The sequence below is a fragment of the Aulonocara stuartgranti genome, assembly GCF_965226115.1.
Source record: "Aulonocara stuartgranti genome assembly, chromosome: 5".
NCBI lineage: Eukaryota > Metazoa > Chordata > Actinopteri > Cichliformes > Cichlidae > Aulonocara > Aulonocara stuartgranti.
This window is the reverse complement of record NC_138943.1, coordinates 16,062,908-16,083,092: the sequence shown is the minus strand read 5'-3', so window position 1 is coordinate 16,083,092 and position 20,185 is coordinate 16,062,908. Positions and strand designations below refer to the sequence as shown.

At 40.8% G+C, this 20,185-nt stretch overlaps 1 protein-coding gene across 2 annotated transcripts in view; it reads right to left on the bottom strand.

Moving 5' to 3' along the window:
* Positions 1-1,279: 1,279 nt before the first annotated feature.
* The window catches only part of sema3fa (sema domain, immunoglobulin domain (Ig), short basic domain, secreted, (semaphorin) 3Fa), a 46,167-nt gene continuing 27,261 nt past the window's right edge, over positions 1,280-20,185 (bottom strand). For both annotated transcript variants that reach the window (XM_082532217.1, XM_082532218.1), the window contains exons 4-19: positions 20,042-20,104; positions 17,684-17,803; positions 16,209-16,298; positions 15,117-15,210; positions 13,683-13,802; positions 12,198-12,337; positions 11,084-11,198; positions 6,590-6,659; positions 5,625-5,769; positions 5,311-5,533; positions 4,931-5,019; positions 4,754-4,795; positions 4,153-4,310; positions 3,911-3,972; positions 3,668-3,801; positions 1,280-3,572 (exon numbers count right to left, since the gene is read on the bottom strand). In XM_082532217.1, the coding sequence (XP_082388343.1) occupies positions 3,144-3,572; positions 3,668-3,801; positions 3,911-3,972; positions 4,153-4,310; positions 4,754-4,795; positions 4,931-5,019; positions 5,311-5,533; positions 5,625-5,769; positions 6,590-6,659; positions 11,084-11,198; positions 12,198-12,337; positions 13,683-13,802; positions 15,117-15,210; positions 16,209-16,298; positions 17,684-17,803; positions 20,042-20,104 (2,094 nt within the window). In that variant the 3' untranslated portion in view covers positions 1,280-3,143. The remainder of the gene's footprint in view (positions 3,573-3,667; positions 3,802-3,910; positions 3,973-4,152; positions 4,311-4,753; positions 4,796-4,930; positions 5,020-5,310; positions 5,534-5,624; positions 5,770-6,589; positions 6,660-11,083; positions 11,199-12,197; positions 12,338-13,682; positions 13,803-15,116; positions 15,211-16,208; positions 16,299-17,683; positions 17,804-20,041; positions 20,105-20,185) is intronic.

Genomic DNA, 20,185 nt, shown 5'->3' with positions numbered 1-20,185 from the left:
CAACTACTGTGCTTAAATAGAGTCCTATTTATTAATATGATTAATATTATTGATATACATTGACCACAACGTTATTAGGTACACCTGTTAACTATTGTGTTAATGGAAATATCTATCAGTCAGTCCCAGAGCACTAACCCAGTGCACATGTTAACATGGTCAATTAGGCTTTATTAACTTTTTTTTCTGGGCCTTTTCCCTCTCTCAGGAAAATAGCTACCGGCACTGTGTTTAAGCTATCCATACAGCTTTTGTTTAGTTTGGGCAGTAAGAGACTGACATTGTATTCATGCATATGGAGTCAGATTGCAAATGGAACAAAAGACACATGATCTTGATTAGTTGGAAGATGGTAAATGGTCTGTATTTGTATAGCGCTTTTCTTGGTCCTAAGGACCCCAAAGCGCTTTACACTATACACAATCATCCACACACACATTCACACACTGGTGATGGCAAGCTACAATGCAGCCATAGCCACCCTGGGGCGCACTGACAGAGGCGAGGCTGCCGGACACTGGCGCCAACGGGCCCTCTGACCACCACCAGTAGGCAACGGGTGAAGTGTCTTGCCCAAGTACACAACGACCGAGACTGTCTGAGCCGGGGCTCGAACCGGCAACCTTCCGATTACAAGACGAACGCCCAACTCGACACGATCGACAAGATACACGATACAACACAAACATGCTTCAAGCTTGGTTCTTTTATCTCTCTTGTTTAGATTGTGGAAATATTTTAGGTAAAGTGACACAAAATTAATGTATTCATATCCAGATGATTCAAGAATTTAGAAAAGTAAAGATGTAAATCCCAACAGACTGTGCTGTCCCTGATATAATATCATAGTTTGAGCTCTCAAACATTCAGGCCTATTACTAGGCTGTCTTCAGAAGTGTTTTCAGTATGTTGCTGTCGGTCTACTTATCTGCAAATTTTACAACTTCATTGAGTATTTGTACTGCGTGGTTAGCTCTTCATACTACCATTTCCACTCCAATAGATCTTTACAGCAGAATCAGGTCTGCTATTAAAGTAAAAACTTTCACTCATTTGAAAAGTAACAGAGTAGGTGGGAAAGCCAATGCAGATGTTTTCTGGTGCTACTATGATTGATGTGTAAGCAGCATGGTTTTTTTCCCAGATATTTTTAGAACAGTGTCAACCACATCTGTATTTACTTACTTATGGTTATAAGGCTGTTACGAAGAAAGAAGTGCCTGCATGGCAGGAAGCATATCGTACTATGTATCAACACTGGCAAACAGAAGAGAACGTGTGTTATTATAAAATATAGAGCTTTAATTTATTAGTCAGCAACAATGATAAGGAAGAAAAGGTAATAATTTTTTTACAAGTCATTACAATAACACCAACTGTGCATACATAACTTTACCTCAAAGTCTGCAAATCATTTGCTTTTCTAATTTTTTTGAGAGCAAAAGAGAGAGAGAGAGAGAGAGAATAAAAATCACAATCTTGCCTTCAAGCCTTTCCCACCATAAAAAGGTGTGACCACATCCATAGCATTTCCATATTCCCACAACAAGAGAGACATTCACTGACATCCACAGCAATGTAGAATTTTAGACAAATACCACATACATACACTGTACACGTCATGCACAATGAAAAGCCACCTTCTAAAGATTTTGGGAAAGATTTCTCTTCAGGTTTGGTGGCAATCAGCTTTGCTAGTGTTTGTATTTGTGACACCTTGTAGAACTTAATCACTTCCATGCTTTTATATAACGTCTGTGGCGGAACTGTACTGGCAAACATCTTTGTTGGTAAGTAGTTGATACATTAAGCACATCCCTAATCAGAAACATTACTCTCCAAAGCTCTGAACATCAGCCCAGTTTTTGTAGACTGATTACATTTTACATATTCCCCCTGTTGAGAACTGATATTTAGCATAGAAATGTCAGGAATGGATTAAGAGAACTAAAAAGAAATTGCTAAGCCTACAAACTGAATGCTTTGCCTTATATGAATACACTATGTAAAATGCCACAGATATTGGGGAAGTATTTAATATTTTTGAAATGACCAATTCGACAACAGAAGGTGCTTTGTTCATTTTATAATCACAAACTGTTACAAACTCACACATAGCTGCCTGCTGGAATATCTTTTCCCAAAGAGAGAAAAGAGAAGGCAATGTTATGTTATCAGCTTTTGTGTCATTAAAAGACCCCCTCCCCCTTCCCCCCAAAAAAGAAAACAGCTTATCACAAAGATCACGTTAAGGATACGACACTGAGATGTGATATTCACATATAAACAAAACAAACACTTGGCAGCAACCGATTCTGGAAGAAGATGAGTAACAGCTCTACTTGAGGCCCGACTGGACCACATCGTGAAAGGAAAGACGTTCTACCTGCCACAGAGGGCTCTTCATTCACATATAACTGTGCGTCCGTGACATCACAGCTGCAGTCTCTGGGCATTTCCATTATCCGTGTATGTCCTGTGAAATGCCATTTTTATTGTTTTTTTCTGTCAACAGCTTGTACTTTGCAGTAAAAAAACAAAACAAACAAACTGTCCAATATACAGTACATAGATCTGGTGAAGAAGTTCAGAGAGTTACGAGACATTCGCGGACATCCCGACTCCTCTTTCAGCTTAGACACTGAATACTGCCAGCAGTCAAAGGATCCAACATGGTCTTCACTTAGCAGTTTCTGAATACATGTCCATCAGTTCTTGTCCATGTATGGATACTCCCAATGTCTGGGTTTAGTGTCGCTGTTTCTTAAAAACACCAAACATAAAGATATTCTCAACAAAATAACACATCTTAATAAACAATAACACTAATAATAATAATATAATAACCACAATATTTGCACAGATTGATCTATTCACAAAAAACAGGGTTGCTAGATAGGTACAAATAATTACTTTTTACAACCTACAATAAATATTGTGTATTTCCCCCTCCCCCCGACAGTTACATAGAAACTGTTTGATGCTGTTGCGTTGTGTTTCTGCAGTTTCTGTCTTGTCTTTGATGAGAATTTGATTTTTCTATCTGACTGGAGTCATTCCCCTAAATGGAGGGTTGCAATGTTTAGGAGGTTGTGTGTAAAGGTAGACAGGGGGTTGTTTGAATACGATGTACATCAAGCTTCTCATGTCTCAGCTGGAGTTGTCTGCTCTTCATGATGCCGGCGGTTACGAGGTTTCTTCTGTTCTTTCAGCTCTTTCAGGCTTTTGCCTTTGTTGTTCCCGAAGCTGCTGTCTCCCAGTTGCCAGTAATCCTGGCAGTACTGGTTGATCAGCCCCATCTCTGGTTGGCTGAGGATGGTTAGCAGGTCCTTATACTGACTGGCACTTGGAGTCCAGGCACTGGACTGAAGCTGAGGAAGAGCCGGGCTGCCTGTCTCCACCAAAATGTTGTTGACTGTGCGACTAGAAAGGACCACCAGTTGCAGTTTCACAAGAGTGTGCTTGAAGTTTTTCTCTGTGGACGTACACTGGTAGATGCCGCCGTCAGATGACTGTAGAGAGCGGATCAGAAGTCCTTGATCTGTTTTCAGCATGCGACCCTCTGAGCGAATCTGGGACGAACAGAAGGCCAGTAAAGATTTTAAGTTTTAAAAAAGATAAACAGAAAAAAAGATCATAGAAGGTTTAATATAAGAGCTGTACCCACCTCTTTCCTCCGGTCACTGTTTTCCTTCTGCACATGCCACTTGAGAGACATATGAGGAGACCTGGCCTGGCACTCCAAGAATGTAGTGCTTCCTTCCACCCCGTACTGAACTGTCTCCAGAGGGTTCTTATTGGCTACAAAACAACACATGATGTACAGTTGCAATTTTATTTGTGAGATAGCTCCCGAGTGAAAAAATGCTGGTGTCTAAATGCTATAGTCTTAGTACAACGTGACACTCACTGCTATAACCTCTGCACTGGCGGATAGGATTTCCATACTTCACATCTTGCCGACGACTCCGCCTAGAGGGGTCAAATCAACAGCCACAGATATAAAATTTAACCGAAACACACTTGAAAAATAAGAAATCTGCATAAATACTCCAACTGCAGAGGTGGGAAGTAATAAAGTGCAAATACTTTGTTGCTGCACTTCGTCTGCTTCATTTATATATTCCCTGTCTACACAATCCTGACCCTCACCTCTTCTGTGAGGCAGAATATCTGGAGCAGGATTTGCCGTCCCAGGCACAGTACGGGTCCCTGGCGAGACAGCAGTCAGCGCAGACCTCCCCGTACACATCGCATCGATGGAGAGCCAAGTGGGTCACACCCAGGACTGATCCGACATACAACTGTTGCTGTTAAAAGAAAAACAAATACAAATTAGAAATTAAAACAGGAACATATTTTCGAGCAAAGGCCATTTATTTTACAATTCTGGACATCGCTAATGTTTCAAGGAAGAATTATAGATTTATATTTAAAGAATGAATAATTGATTGAAGCTACTTGCACTGAGATTCTAAGCCATCATCCTCAAAGTGACATAAGAAGGCTCCGGGTTAGGCTATACTCTAACCTAACCTAGAGTCCTGTGTCTGTTTTCAGTATAAGCTGCACCAAATTACACAAAATCTATAGTTGGATATCAGGTCTTGGTTGCGTACTACAATGTTTTGTATTTAATCATGCATTTTTTTTCCTTAGATTGTGTATTTTCATATTGAATTTGACGACTGTGTTCTCTGTCTGATTGCTGTTAGCTGAACTGTTTGGTCTGAATCAAATTACACTAACTTACCCTTTTTGATGAAATCTTCATAGTAGTGATTGGAGTGGGAACCTGAAGTGACATAATTAAAAAACATGTGAATGCTGGATTTGTTATTCTGTATCACAGATAACAAACATGGTATATAAATGTAGAGTAGGGCAAAAAGAGGATTAGTAGCAAAGTGACTAAGGCTGCAAGACTGACCTTGAACACCTCCACTTCCTCTAACACCAGCTCCTCGGTCTGCAAGTCATCTCTTGGCAGGACAATCACTTTCTGGACTGTACCTCGATCTGAAAGAGTGGGAAGAAGTAACTTTGGCTGAGCTCTGTTGATTTATTTGGCTATTAATACCTTGACCTTGGTTTCTTCATTGTTATTCTAAAATATCTGCAACAGAGAACTGGTTTTTGGAAAGCCACACTATGACTCATTAATGTTTAAGAGACAGATTGTTTCAACATGCGTATGCAAACCTCCCAGCTAAAGCCAAGGCCACAGAATTTAACAGTGCACAATGATAGACGTGTAAGATTACTGTGCAATCATCAGACAATGCCCAGTTTTGTTCTTAAAACACTTACCTGTGCCCAAGAATAGCACCTCATAGCTCCCATCGGCAGCTGTCACTTGGTCAACAGCAATTGTGGTGAACTCGTAGTCCACATTGGTTCTGACCACCAGGGGGCGCTTGTGCACTGGGTATACAGCGTTGTACATAGTGGGGTGGTTTCTCATGAAGTTGATAACCTCATCTGGGTAATCCTTTGTGGATTTCAGGTTGGGGGTAAAAGTGCCTCCAGGACACTAGTAAGAAACCAAAAATTTCTGTTGAGCAATTTACTTGTTTATCTTATTCATGGTTCTAGTAACATATATATTATATGTTTTAACTCACAGTGCCAGGTCGAGGGTAGGGGATTTTCCCAGTGTATGGCACCCACTGATAGTTGGGGCCTTCCTTGTGGGCAAATGGCCCATTAAAGACCATACGGATGTCAGCCATAGAGTACACACACACTGCCGAGCCTTTAAACACAGATCTGGAGGAGGGCAGGAGGAAAAGAAAAGAAAAGGTGAACACATAAAGACAGCAGCTCGAGGATTCAGATTTTCTCACTCCCTGGGATAATTAGTGCGATAGCTCTCCGTGGCTGGTAGAATCTACTTCCTTCCCACGTACTCACATACTTACAGGAACACACTGAAACATTATGACGCACAAACACACACTCAAACTGACTCAAGTAGAGTCAAGCTGTCTGACACACTGACATACAAACACCCACATACTGCAGAGAATCGCCAGAGTACAGGCTCTTGCCGCTGTGTGGTGGGTGTACTATGTTTGTAACTTCTGTCATGGGCCCCTGTCATTAGCACCACATGTGTTTTTATCAGCTGGGTTTAAACATGCCTGATGCCTAAAGAGAAGATGGAAACAATAACAGTATTTGTTTCTCAAATACATTAATCAGGACATGTTTATTATGACTCTGCGCGCACCTCCTCCTGCTTTGTGTGCCGTCAGAATCTCAGTTTACACGTCTGGTTGGTTGACTTGAATTTTAATGCTGTGTGCTGAATGACAACCTGCTATCAAACCTGACCTCTGAGGAACTTATAGGCTCAGTCAGCCTCCCAGAGGAACGCTACTCCCTCTGGGCTCAACATTCACTTTCTGTCTCGTCTTTGCATCCTGAATGTGACGGCCCACACAAATGCAACGCCGCATTTCAACATCAGACAGAGCAGACACCTTCGGGCTCAGCGGAAAGGAATAAAAACCACAGGAGGGAACCAAAACACACTTTCTATCCAAAACTGCATCAAAGTTAGAGAGTTTGAAAAAGCCATGCTTACCCTGAAACTGAGAAGACGCCATAGATGACAGGATTCTTTGTGTCTTGAGTTGGCTGGATATACACATCTCCTACAAGATAATGAAAAGATTTATAGCAATTAGTCAGAGTCATAAACCATAACAGGCAGTGCATGACGAAGTACTTGGATCCCTAAGTCGATTGCAACAGTTAAATGATATCACATTAGTAGACATTCTGCAGGTTTGCTGGCAAAAATACATGAAAAGTAGACAGAACTACTATGCACAAAATGGCCATGTAATGAGTGCAAATGCACAACATTACTCCTGTGATACTCCTCCCTACTCTGACCTGTTTAAATCTGAAAGAAATAAAACTGTTAAAATGAACCTAACTAACCCAAAGTAATAGTACTTGTGACACTGAGACTTTTTCTTCCTTCGCTGTGAGCTCATCATGAATTGCGGTTACGAGAGTCTCAATGAGATCCTGAATCTAAACTCTTCCAAAGCTGAAACTACAGTTCCTCGGCCTCAGCAGGGAATATATGTGAAAAAGAGATCTCGGGTGAAACATGGCTTTAATAGGAGCCATATGGATCCAGTGACTGTGGGACTGAGGCAGTTTTGAGCCCTACATATCCTCTGATGGTTTCATTAGAGAAAAGTGCAAGGAAAAACAATAAGAAGGAAAACTGAAATACATTTAATGTAGACAGGTAGAGCAGAAAAACACCCAGTTCCATTTCATGGTTTTTCATCAATGGAAAAGAAGAAACAAGTTCTCAAATCACTTGTTTGAAAAGGCCTTGGACAAAAAAATACCCTATAGTCAAAAGTCTTTAGAAAATACCAATTTCAGTGAATAGCCATGAAATCCTAGCCTCTCTTTTTATAACCCATGGTTATCTGAAAAGCTGAAAACAAGCAACAATAAGAGTGTGGATCGGCCTGCTCAGATTTCTCGCTCAAATATCAACTGACTGAAAGTAAGAAGCAGCATGTTAAAGAGCGAAAGGAAAGTTATGCATGTGGAACTGAAGGTGAAATGTAATAACACACGCTTTAATCTCTGTACCCTCGACTTTACTCAGCGTGCATTGGATAAACAAGAAGAAGCTTAAATCCACATGGCTTGCATAAAAACATCATTCCTGACTCTGCAGAGCTCCTTAATAAACAAACTCCCTTTTGATCAGGAGTTTAAAATCTTTTCAAACATAAAAAAAAAATCTCCTTACATGCCAAGGTATGAAAATGACAGGTAATGGCCCCTCGCTTAAGCAAAAAATTAACTTTTGGCAAACACTGCAGAAATTCATAACCCGTCCGACGCCAGTTTGACAGACCTCCTGGCTATAGAACAAGCGCAGTAAAAAAGAGAAAAGTCATAAATCGGCAACGAACTGGAACAAGTTGCATAATTCGAACTTTTGTTTCTGATGTGTCAGATCAGACAGAGTCTCTGAGGCGCTGTCAGCATCACATTAGCAGAGAAACATCTTTAATTGCTGTAAGTGCAGAAAGAACACAAAGGGCTGGGCTAAATAAGGTGCTGTGCAGTAAAAATAAAAGTGCAGGTGAATTATGCACTCAGTAAACAGTCACTGTGTGGAAGAAAAACTGTCAAATAAAGACAGATTGTATATTATTATCTCCCTAATACCCACTCTGAAAGATGTGCACCTAAAATGTGTTCTTAAAATGTCCAGTCGAAATGATTGTGGCGGAAATTTAAAAACAATCCTCTCCCCCAAAAATACATGAAGAGTGAGGATGTTTTATGGAGTTCAGTGACTAAAAAAATAACTAGATTTAACTGAAGAAAACAAAAAAAAAGAATATTTCTCTCCATAATTACATTTTGGAAAAAGGCAATAAAACCTTATAGGTCACAAATTAATTCTCATTTTTGTCTGGCAGACATTTTTCACCACTCGTGTCTGTGTGCCTCTTTCTCTCTGCTTTTATATTCCTCCTCTCCCTCCTCTCGGCAAAACACTGAAAGCTTTCTCTTCTGTTAGCCTCACCATCTGAATCTACTCCACTCTCTCCCCCGAGTCCTCATACAACCACTCCGATGCCTCTGCTGGGCTCCATCAGGACCAGCAGGACTGGAGACAGAATACATTTTTACCAGACTGTCTGTGGTTGTGGGAAGAGCGACCACAGAGCTGTGGGATGTTACATTGCACCTCAGGACTCAGAATGACCTCATCACGAGTGCTCATCTGCACCGAGGCTACAACTGACAGTGGATGGACCGCTAAAAGTACAGCAACACTGACAAAAGAGTGCTTTTCTGTCACAGACACTGAGTGCTCTTAACACACAACTAACATCTGCAAAGCCTCATCACTGCACAAGATTAGGCCTACTATAGATTCAGCTCATACCTGCACCGTCGCTTGATGAAATGTTTAATACTACTGTCAAAATTCACTGTGGACTGGCTTAGATGTTGAACTCAGGCAAAGTACAAATATAATCAGTTGAAAAGGTGTACAAATCAGGGTTTTGAAAGACTCAGGCATGAAGAAGGCTGTTTTGTCGGTGGTGCTTTATGTTGTTGAACGCAAGCCTGCACACTTTACACATCAAGGCCGTTATCTGAGTTGTAATTGGTTACAGAAAATGCACCCTCTGGTGTTTAAAGTTTGAAGCCAATGCTACGTTCCAAAAACTGGCGTTCCTAAAAGGGTAAGCTAATCAGATAATCAATCCCTATAGACCCCCATGTCAAATTGCACAACTTTAAGACATAAATAAACATATTCTACTCCTAAATGTTTTGGCATTTTCCCTTATCACAACTGCAGGGAAAGCTGTATAACTGAGTTAAGACTGTTGTTTTGTTTGTTCAGCATTGTACTAAAAGACACTTTAAAGAGTTGGTTATTCAGGCCTTTCTGTAAATTCATTTTAAGTACTGTATCAGGTAATATTAGTAATAATAATCTTACTATAATGATCATAACGTATGAGCATATCTCATTAATCGATTTCCATGAAACTTTATAAACTATCTAGGGTACCAGGGTTATCAACATCTGTCTAGGTATTTAGGACCCTTACAAATTATATACATTATGTGTAGCAGCTAATCCTAAAACGCATGGCACATTACATGTACATTATGTGTATGTGTACATTTTGCTTAACTTTTTAGTGCAGTGGCACTTTGCAGGTCACTGGGATGTGTTGCGATGCATATCTGTAAATAAGTGTTCCACAAACATGATGTTAATAGTGCCTGTAATTTATAATAATAATAAATATATGTATTTATTGTTCATTTTTTCCATGTTTATGAACAGGAATTTTTGTCATCTAATGATAAATTCTAAATTAACACACACGTGTGTGTTTTCATACATAAGCTAAGTGAAAAAACAGTCTGTAGTAGTTTGTATCTGCTTAATAATAATATTGGATAGGTGCAAACTTGGACTATCAGAACTTCTTGTTTCACCTGCGGCACTCACAAGGCAATTCAGACTGAATGTGAACATGGGATAAAGGTGATTATAGAATTTGTTTTGTACTGTCGTGAAATATGTTTTGCATTACTGTGAAAATAAGTTCCCAGCAAGCAGAAGCTAGTCAGTGTAGTAAAATAAAATGTAAGTGCTGCTCATTCCACCTGTCATTACAATGTTAAGGATACTACAAATCCCTCCTTAATCCCGTCAGTCATGTGAGGCTGTGATGATCCACAATGTGCTGGACTGATTCCTGCTGCTCATTACTTTGATTACTCTGCATGTGTGTCTATGTGGTTCCTTTTTCTAAAAACAAGGCTGTGAGACACTGATGGTGCTTGAAAGCAGGCTGATTACATTCTGACATTATGGACATTACCTTTTTTAGGATGACACCTACTTTACAGGAGGTTCAAAGGAATATACATGTCAAGATTAACATGTATGAGTCAGTGATACCTTAATCTAAAGCTGCAGCTTCTCGGGGATTCTTCCTGCTATTGCAGCACGTAAGAAGAGATGTGCTAAATGCTGCTGGATGTGTCCCCGGACTATAGTACAGTAAGCTGCTGGCCCACACGCACCGCACCAAATGCCGAGTATATGTGGATTAACATCATGGAGAAAGTATGCAAAGCAAATGTGAAGAGAACTCTACAAATGATGAAGTTGTTGATACGGAATCTGTCAACAACAAGTCCATCTGCAGGGCCTTGTTTTGAATAGTCGCGGTTACGCAGCCATTTAAGAATTCTCACTTTCCATCTGCCAGGGTTTCTGTGAGGTCAGCGATGCATTCATTATGTGCTTTACATTAACTCCTACCAAATGCACTATACGGTCCCTGACTTGCATTAACTGAGCTGTAAAATGCAACATGCGACACATTTAGAAAGAAAATGGTTCATTTCTCTTTTAAATATGCAAACTTAAATTTTAGGTTTAGAGTGACTACCGGTGACGCGATGCGGTGTTCAAAATCCAGAGATGAAAGGGAGCATCAGAGAAGCTCTAAAAGGGTCAGGGATCCTGGGAAATAATTCAACTTACTTAGTTCATCAAAGTGTGTCTCAATGCCATCAGCTCCGGGCACTGAGCAGATGAGACGAGCCTTTAGAAATGTGCTCCACTTGTTCACCAGACAGCAGTGTCCACCATCATCGTTCTGAAAAGCAGAGACACGCGGGAGTCATTCTCACACTGCTCCAAAAATTACTCAACGGGATGAGCTTGAGCAATATCTGACCAACAGCTGTTTGGAACAACTGGTCTGTATAAATAAAGACATAGCTTTATGTTTTAGCTTGGCCAGTCTTCACAAGGCGGTCAGAAAACCTTTGCTACTGAGGCAAAGAACTGGGATGATACATGAAATCAGTGCATTTCACAGTCAGAATGATTTAGGGGTTAGAAGAATAAAATTTAATGTTCGTTTTTATCTACTAACATTTACAAGGAAAAAAAAGTTTCCAATTTTCTTGTGTGCTTTAAATGTTTCAATTAATATCGTCCAGAAACTTGACTTGACTTTAATCTTTTTGGAGGATATATATAATCTTATTTAACCTCTAAAACATTCAAGACTGTTAACACACAAGATGTGAGAAAAACACAGCAACTGTTTATAGAAAAAATAACCAAACACTGTGAGACTGTAAGGATGCTGAAAGTAGCATTTAGCTCTAAGCCTCCTAGAACAGCTAGACTGTCTTGTTTTTTCATCTCTTTTGAATTACACACTTAAGGGATGCAGCTTGCAAACACAGAACCCTTCAGATGCATTTTTCTGAAGTCTACGTGCAGATGCTTTGAAAGTTTTGAACACAGCTCAATTGTTTGTGTGTCTACAACACTACAATGCTAATTAAACACAGGCTTTGCAAAGATGTCTCTGTATGCCTACAGACGTGGATTAAAGTCAACCCTGCTCTTCAAACCTTTCACCCTGAGGAAAAGAAATAAAGGATCTCAGACTTGGCCTTTGAGGCAAATGACAAATACTTTGCTAAGCATCACTCTGTTGTACATAGTAATTATTAGTCAGAAAACAGTTTCTGATGATCATGGGGGACTTCCTTTATGGGCCTCAAACTGCCAGCAGAGCATAACTAACCATTACGGAGACACATAAGCATTAAATTTGATGACTGGTGTGATAACTCACCAGGCAGATCCGCCCTATCCTGGACTGCGTCATGGGACTCTGGCCCATCTCAGATGCTTTCTCGCGGAAGAAGAAGTAGAGTTTATTGTCATTCTTTTCAGCACTGTCTGGAATGAGGTGTGCATGAACAAATGTGGGATCTGTAGACAAAAAAGGAAAGAAAACGTTCAATACAAGTCTTGGAAAATACATTATGTGTGCAGGCAACATATTTAAAACCTCTTTACAGCCACAAAAGTGTTTTTCAAAATGTCATGATGTCACACTAAAAGTAGCCTCCCATTAAACATTTTGTGAAATCACGTGCAGATTTTTGAGTTGTGGCCAAATGTGCCGTGTGAGGTCACAGAGACCTTTGACCACCAAATCAAATCAGTTCCTTCGGTCCTCGTGAACCTTTGTGCCAAATGTCAAAAAGCTTCCTAATAGCATTCAAGAGAAAAGAAGAGGGACATCCTGAACGCACACAAAATTGCCTCTGACCATGGCTGTATGTTGACTTTGTATTCTTTAGTTTACACGTGTACCTGACCATTGTTTTAAGATAAACAAGGAAAGCTGTCAATTATCAAGAAAAATACTTGAGACCTTGAAAATCTTGTTTCATTCAACAGCTTAACCCTTCGAAATAAAATGCTTTTATTTATTTATTTTTATTAATACTATTATGGGCAAAATAACAGCAGCCTAAAGACTAAACAGCACTTTGACACTCTAAACTTGTCCCTTTATTTCTTCCTAGTAACAATGCTCAATATGGCATCACAGTTTGCTCCCGCTGGCTGATTCACTGGGTCAACACTGGACACGCAACACAGAGTGCCCCTCCCCACTGTGACAGACCAGGGTCCCAAATGAGGACAAACCAAACCAAGCGGAGGGGGGATAACCAGGAACCATGTAATGGGGGAGGGGGGATATCTGTGACATCTCACATGGCTGATTAGCAGGACTCAGGTGTCCCGATTCAGTGAACCACTGCCAGGGGATTGTTGTCAGGGCAACAGGGTCAGAGGAAAATCTGGGAGCCTGCAGGATTCAGGGGGGTGGGGGGGGGGGATGCTGTGACTGATTTGGCCATATCAAATGAAAGCTCTCGAACAGCATTTATGTCACTGAGCCAATCACAGTTCATTCACAAAGCAAAGGCTACTCTGAGTCATTATTGACTTGCGCTAATTTTCTCCTGCAACTACACTATTGACCCTGTTGTCAGACTCTGCTGCAGGCATGCAGTGAACAGTTAGTGTAGTGAATGGCATGCTTTGAGTCAATTGATCATTCAGTCAACTGAAACTGACTGGAAAGGGAACATTCTCAATTTGACTATCAGCAGGATGGTATTTAACCCCAAGGTTTAACTTGGTAACCTAAAACATTACAGTAATGATCTTAAGAAACTGAGGAGTAAATAAAAACTGGTCTACAGCAAAATGAGTCAAGGAAAATCCTGGATGCAGAACAAGCTGTGAGTTGAGACATTACCATTTAACCATCTGGAGTTGTACTGATCAGTCCTCATGGCTGTCTGCTTCCCCAGTGTACGGAAGATCGCCGAGTCTGTTCCCATGAAATCAATGTACACTCCTGCATACAGCTCTCCATCTGTCAATCACAGATGAAATGCCAAGGTGAAGTCATGATGGATGAAAACATTTTCACGTTATACAGAACATGCTATCTACCATGCCAGAACTTCATTAAAAAGTGACGCCATCCCTCTAGATTTCCCCAGCATCTGACTGATGGCATGCATGGCAGATGTGGCCATTCAAAGGCAGGAATTTTAACTCAGGACAGTGCCAAATTAAAACATGTTCAGTCTGATTAAACTCAGCTCACAGGTGTCTGTGTCACGTTTCAGACAAAAATGCTATTCTCATAATTACTGTACTCGTGCTTATTGGGCTAATCAGTGAAATTTGAAAGAACAGCTGCAATTAGAAAGTCAACTTCACATCAGACAGATTCATGGCGTATAGTTTAGAGATCAAGGAAAGCCAGTCAGATTTGACATGTTCGGCGTAAACAGAAACTTTCTGTGCAGCACCTAGAAAAAAAAGCAGAAACTTGGAGCATTTGCTTTCTATACTGTGAACCTTATGAGGAGTGAAGTGGAGGCATAGCTTGTGAAACAGTAGTGTAAAAAAAACCCACCTAAATCCTAAACCAGGGAAATTCCACCTTCCTGTTGTGTCAGTGCGGTATGCCTCTGCCCTGCCAACTATGTGAGACGACATTTAGATGATTTTTTTGGTGTTACAGTTTTGCTTGGGTCAGCTGTAACTGAGCTGACATGGCACAGCAAAAGAGAGAGAGACGCTCTCCGCCTTTGTCCTTCACGCATACGTATGCACGCTTGAGCACATGCACACACAGAGGGCAGAAGGTCGCTGACCTGGAGCCATGTCTAACCACCTGTAAGCAGCTGGTAACAAAAGACCACCTACTGACATGAGAGCGCACACGTCCATCTGACCAGCTAAATGACCACGTATCTGCAGACCTGCTTAGACTTGAAACAGCTGACTGACTAATGACTGAGATGGTTATCAGTAAATTAATTTACTTGTGTACATGTGATCATTTATCGACTTTCTCTATCTTGTGTGAATCTAAAATCAGTGTTTAGTTTTGAAATACTGGTTAATTTAAACACAATCTAAAGAAAAAAACCCAAAAGCTCTCTTTATTTGCCCTTTTTTGTTTTTAAATGAACAATTAACTAATTAAAAGAGTTTATCATCACATCATGCACAACCGTCAAGTCTCCTTAAAATTCGGTAACACAGCGCTGCAGTGTCAAAGTGATCACCAGTAGTCCCATTCAGTAATACAAACCAAACACAAACTGCAGATCTTTTATGTCTTTCACGCCTGCACACGTCGTTGGAAGGAAAAACAAAAGCTGATACTTACTGATCAAAGCCGAGACGCTGTTCAGCTTAGGGTCATAGGGACATTTTCCTTTCCCAGAATCCACTTTACCAGGTTCAAGGCGGAAAATGTATTCCTGTAATGGTAAAAGGTGAAGAAAAACATTAACCACATGGTAACAGATTTATTATGTTTAAGGAACTTTTTTTTGTTTGCGCGCGTGCGCGCGCGTGTGTGTGTTTGGGTGGGGAGGGGGGGCAGTTTGGCTATATCATTTACTTTACAAGACTTACAAGTTTTAAAAAGGCAATGGCGTCATCAAACTAATGTGATCAGTTGGTTAAGTTGGTAATAATGATTAAGTGTGAGTGGTGACCCTATAGGCAGCTTACATGGCTCTGCTAATGGGAACAAATAGTGCACAAAAGCGGTTATCAGTCGATGGCGAGGTGGAGGCAAACGCTGACAGCAGTTCAAAACTCATCCACCATGCTTCTCATGTTAGTGGCTCAAACAAGAATTCATTATTCCACAGTGCAAGAGGACATGTTGGAACATCTGTGTCAACACTGGGTACATGTCTACACGGAGGTCATTCAGGCACTTCAAAGCTCACTGATGATGTCTGACAGGTAGGAAATATGTAAGGCAAAAAAGATGTAAAGCTGTGTTTGTAACCTGAGCTTGGATATTGTTTTTTAGTAACAAGATACAGTATGACTCATAAATATGTGTGTGGTGATGAAAACGCTACCATTTGCGTAAATCAATGAAGATGACAACCGTGGTTTGGGTCAACGATTTTGTGCATTTGTCTGAAAACTTTAGTGAAAGGGGGAACTTTTTCCCCCCGCATATTTTGTTTGTGTACATTTGCTGCTTAATACTGGAGATAAAGGTCTGAAAAAAAAAATACTAGTCATTAACAGGATGCAGAACTTTTTTGTTCGTTCAGTTCAGTTTTGAAAGCAGAGTTGATTGGAGGCTCAGTAGTTCAGCAAGCTGCCTCGATAACCCAAGATATTTAAAAGAAGAAATTTATTTATAGTTATGCTTTCCCCCTATTATTTCCCCCAACTCTAATAAAAAAAGTACTCCAGGTGGGCATAAAACTCTACAAAACTTTCAGCCCACCTTCGCCTCCAAAGGCTGTGATGTAGCGCTGTAGTCTGCTGCTCGACTTGTTCTCCCTCCAGATTGGGATGCCTGTTGGTAGTGGAACCCCTAAAAACAGAGACATGGCACAATGGCCATCTCATTACCGACGTACAACATCCCAGATTAAAGTCAACTGATGCCGACCATGACATAAAAAGAAGAGTAAATATGTCAGAGCAAAAGGGATTGGACAAAAGAAGTCGAATAAAAAAAAGTAGTTCTTAAAGATGGAAATACAAATGTGAGTGGGTCAAAGTGGAGGTCAAAGGTGATCGAAGAGAGCCTGATGAGTGGCATTGATCATTTGATACCCATGTGCGATTAGACTCAGAGACATGCAAACGCAGCTGTAAAGCATGCAGGTTATACAGAACACATTAAATCGCAAACAACATATACACTGAATATAATTACATCAACATATGAGAAAATACGTGTACGCATGTTCACAGTGTAACTGTTATTAGCAACCAAACTAAATGTTCACGTTTTTTACACTTTTTGATGTGGAGCTCATCAGCCTGCAGAGAAAGCTGTGAAGCCGCCTCGAAAAGGCATAAAAGCTGATGCAGTTAAAGGAAAACGTTTGCAGTTACGGGACAAAGTTTGGGCATGAACTGGGGATTAAAAAATGTGTGAAGCCCTTTGTATAAGACGGGGACGAATTTCTGAACAACTGGTTTTTGTTTACATCTACTGTTACTGAGAAAAATCTTTACAGTGTGAAGTAACATAGCGTTTGGGCCTTAGGGGAGAAACTGAATGACAAGAGACAGACTGACCTTTACATTGAAATCTGAACCCTCCATTTGAACAGTGAGACTAAACAGGCAGAGCGGTGAATGCAAGTGTGTCGACTATAACTGGGTAGGCAGCTGCCGAAGCTCTGCGTGGCCATCGAGTGAGGGAGGGATGGAGGAAGGGACAGAGGGAGGGGTGAGCTACAAGGCTGATGATGGATGAGAGGCTCCATCAGTAATGATTGCTTTTCAGAGGTTTTCAGCAAGACAGCAAGACAGGCCACAGGGCCACAGTGTATAAACAGGTGAGGGTGGGGATGGAGGACCACAAGCAGAGGTATTTTCTATAGATATAGTGTCATCGTGATATTCACAATGGTAAGAGAAGCTTATAGCCTCAATGGCCCCTAAGCAGCAGCACTTAGCTGCTCTTATTTGTTGCCTTACCAACTTCAACTTTGTAATGTTAATGGTGATCTGGAGAGGTCTAACCAAGCTTTTTTCTTTGAGTCCTCCAGACCGTGAAAGAGTGCAAATCGATGAAAACTAATACGCAGAAAATGATGGAAGAGAAGCAAAGCCCATGAAACTAAAGCGCGAGAGCAGGAGGAGCGTCTCTGACCTGAGACTGATCGACTGATATGGTTCTTTAGGAAGTAGAGAGTAGAGGTCAAAATGTCTCCATGGATGCCTGGCTGTGTCTTTGGTTACCTGTGACCTGCGTCCTCGGTCGACATAGGTGCAGATGGGGTTGTAGGCGCCTGTCCCACACACATACAGGTGGGTCCGGTTCCAGGGCTCAATCAGACGGATGAAGTTACCACATTCCCCCTGAGAGACAGCAAAACAAAACACAGACAGCACAAGATAATGAAAATGCAGTAGATAAAGGGAGATGCTTAATATACAGTGCCCTACTGATGGTTAATAACTCCTCTGTCTGCCTTAAAAACATCACATCTATCACTTCCTCTGCTGGCTGGCTTTTGTTTGGCAGCGCTGTTCCACTCTCTGTGTCAGGCTGGCTCTGGCTTCCAATCGGACCACACTCTCACAGGGAAAATGTTTCCAAACACCATTTAAGTGTGTGGCTGAAACCAAGGAAAGCAGCGCCTCTGAGATGTTAAGTGTGGTTGCTTCAGGGATTGAGGTTAAACCCAATTCAGTGTTCTGTCAAATTTGACAAATGGGAAAGATTTTGGTTAGAGCAAATAAGAGTGCTTGAATGAAAAAATGGGAAGAAATGAAAAGGTTTTGAAATCCAATTAACTTTTCTTTTTTTTTTTTTTTAGACAAACCATAAAGCCAAAAATGTGAAAAGCTCAACACTGATTGGCCTGAATTTAGAATTTTAATTTCTTAGTAGCGAAATTCAAGCAATGCCAATGTTTTCCTTTTTTGGACTAAAGACAAAGAGGTGCTCTCAGTGAGCACAGCTCTGTGCTTTCTAGGTTTTTTCCAATCTGTTTGCCTGACCAGCTGTCTGCCTTCCTGGTCACAATCCACCAAATCAAAATTCCAACTACAGAAATGTTCAAGCCGATAAGCTCTGTTCAGATTTGTCTGTCATGTTTTCTGCTAGTGACAGCTGGTGAAAAAGAAAGGATGAACCAAGTAGATAAAAAAGATTGTATGCAGGATGGGGGATGAGCCATTTTGGCAGATTTTAACAGCATGACAGATGCACAAGTCAGAGGTTTCAGAGGATGTGTTTTTGTGCGTGTGTTTACGCATGCGGGCCTGTGTGTATCATTCAGTGCACAGTTGTGCTCCCCCACAGAGAGCACAGTGGGGCTGATTGCCTTTGACCTCCTGCCTGAACCAACATCCCCTCTGAATTGCTTCTGAATTGTCATCATTTGTCATTCACTAAAGAGCTGCGATGTCTTGCAGTAGCCGGTCTTATCTCTTATTCTCTTATTCTGTTGATGAAATTTCAAACCCATCCCCTCACACACATACACAGAAGCTGATACAGGCGCATATGAACATACATAGGCCAATGTAGCCAGAGGCGCTTGGAGGCTTGGGTCACCAGACGTGCATAAATGAACATTCTAGTAGGATAAACAGCTGCCTGAGCTTTATACCAGCAGGAAGAGAAGGATTATTATCCACAGCCTCATCAAACTGTTGGTGCACCCTGACTGTGCCGTCTCTCACCCCTAGCATGGATAAAACAAGTGCATATGTGTGTGTTTGAGGGTAGGAGGGGGATCAACGTGTGAACGAAATCAAAGGAGAGGAATCTGGTTTTTAAATGAATTTCAATGATGAGTTTCCATCCCTTCTTTGTGGGGGCTGCACAGGAGGTGCAAGGAGATGTCTGAATGTCTCTGAACCCTTTTAAGACTTCATATGGGTCTGAGGCTTCCAGTGACCGATTCATTTTGGAAGCTTGTCTGAACAACAAAAGGTAAAATGATTACGGTGTGGAAAGAAAGGAAAATAATGATAATAATTTGGCATTTCTAGACTGGTGCATTTTTTTTTGCAAGGTTCAAGTTCCTGCTTCAGCTAAATTGGTGGCATCTGTGTGCAATTAGCTATCAGGGATTCAGAGGCAGTAAATAAGAGCTTCATAACCAGTCACACATTTGGAGGAGCTTGAAAATGTCCTCTGTTAACCCCAGTCCAACATTAAAATTGGGAGCATCACCAAAAAAAGACAGGATTAAAACACACTGTTAAATTTGAACAGGGGTAACCCTGGAAACAAAGTGTTTATTTACTTGTGATAGTGTGATACCCATATAGCCATCTTTATAAACAGAGTGTAGAATCTGAATTTTTAAATTTCAGTTTGAAGTCCAGCTGAAGTCTGAGTGCTACTGAATAACCACATTAAATGCATTATAAGGATAATTGTAGCACGGTGTCTCCAGAAGCTATCACTTGTATGATGCTAGTCTGCCTTCAGCACTGATGATTTGATTTGAAAACTTGCAACAACCAAAAATTCAGTATTTAGATGAAAATCAATTAACAATAGTAAGTTTTTATAAATGAAACTAGAAAATGTTTGGGATTTTTCATTCGTCAGAATTGCTTTTTCTTTTAAATACTTACATTGATGTCTTTCCCTGACAAAACACATTCAGTCTTCCTTTGGGGGGCAACAGGCCAGTGGATCTGACAGTGAAAAATACACAAGCTGGTTAGCTGTAAACCCATGCCGAGCTTGGGCAGTTCAGTGTTTAGGTAGAAACTTTC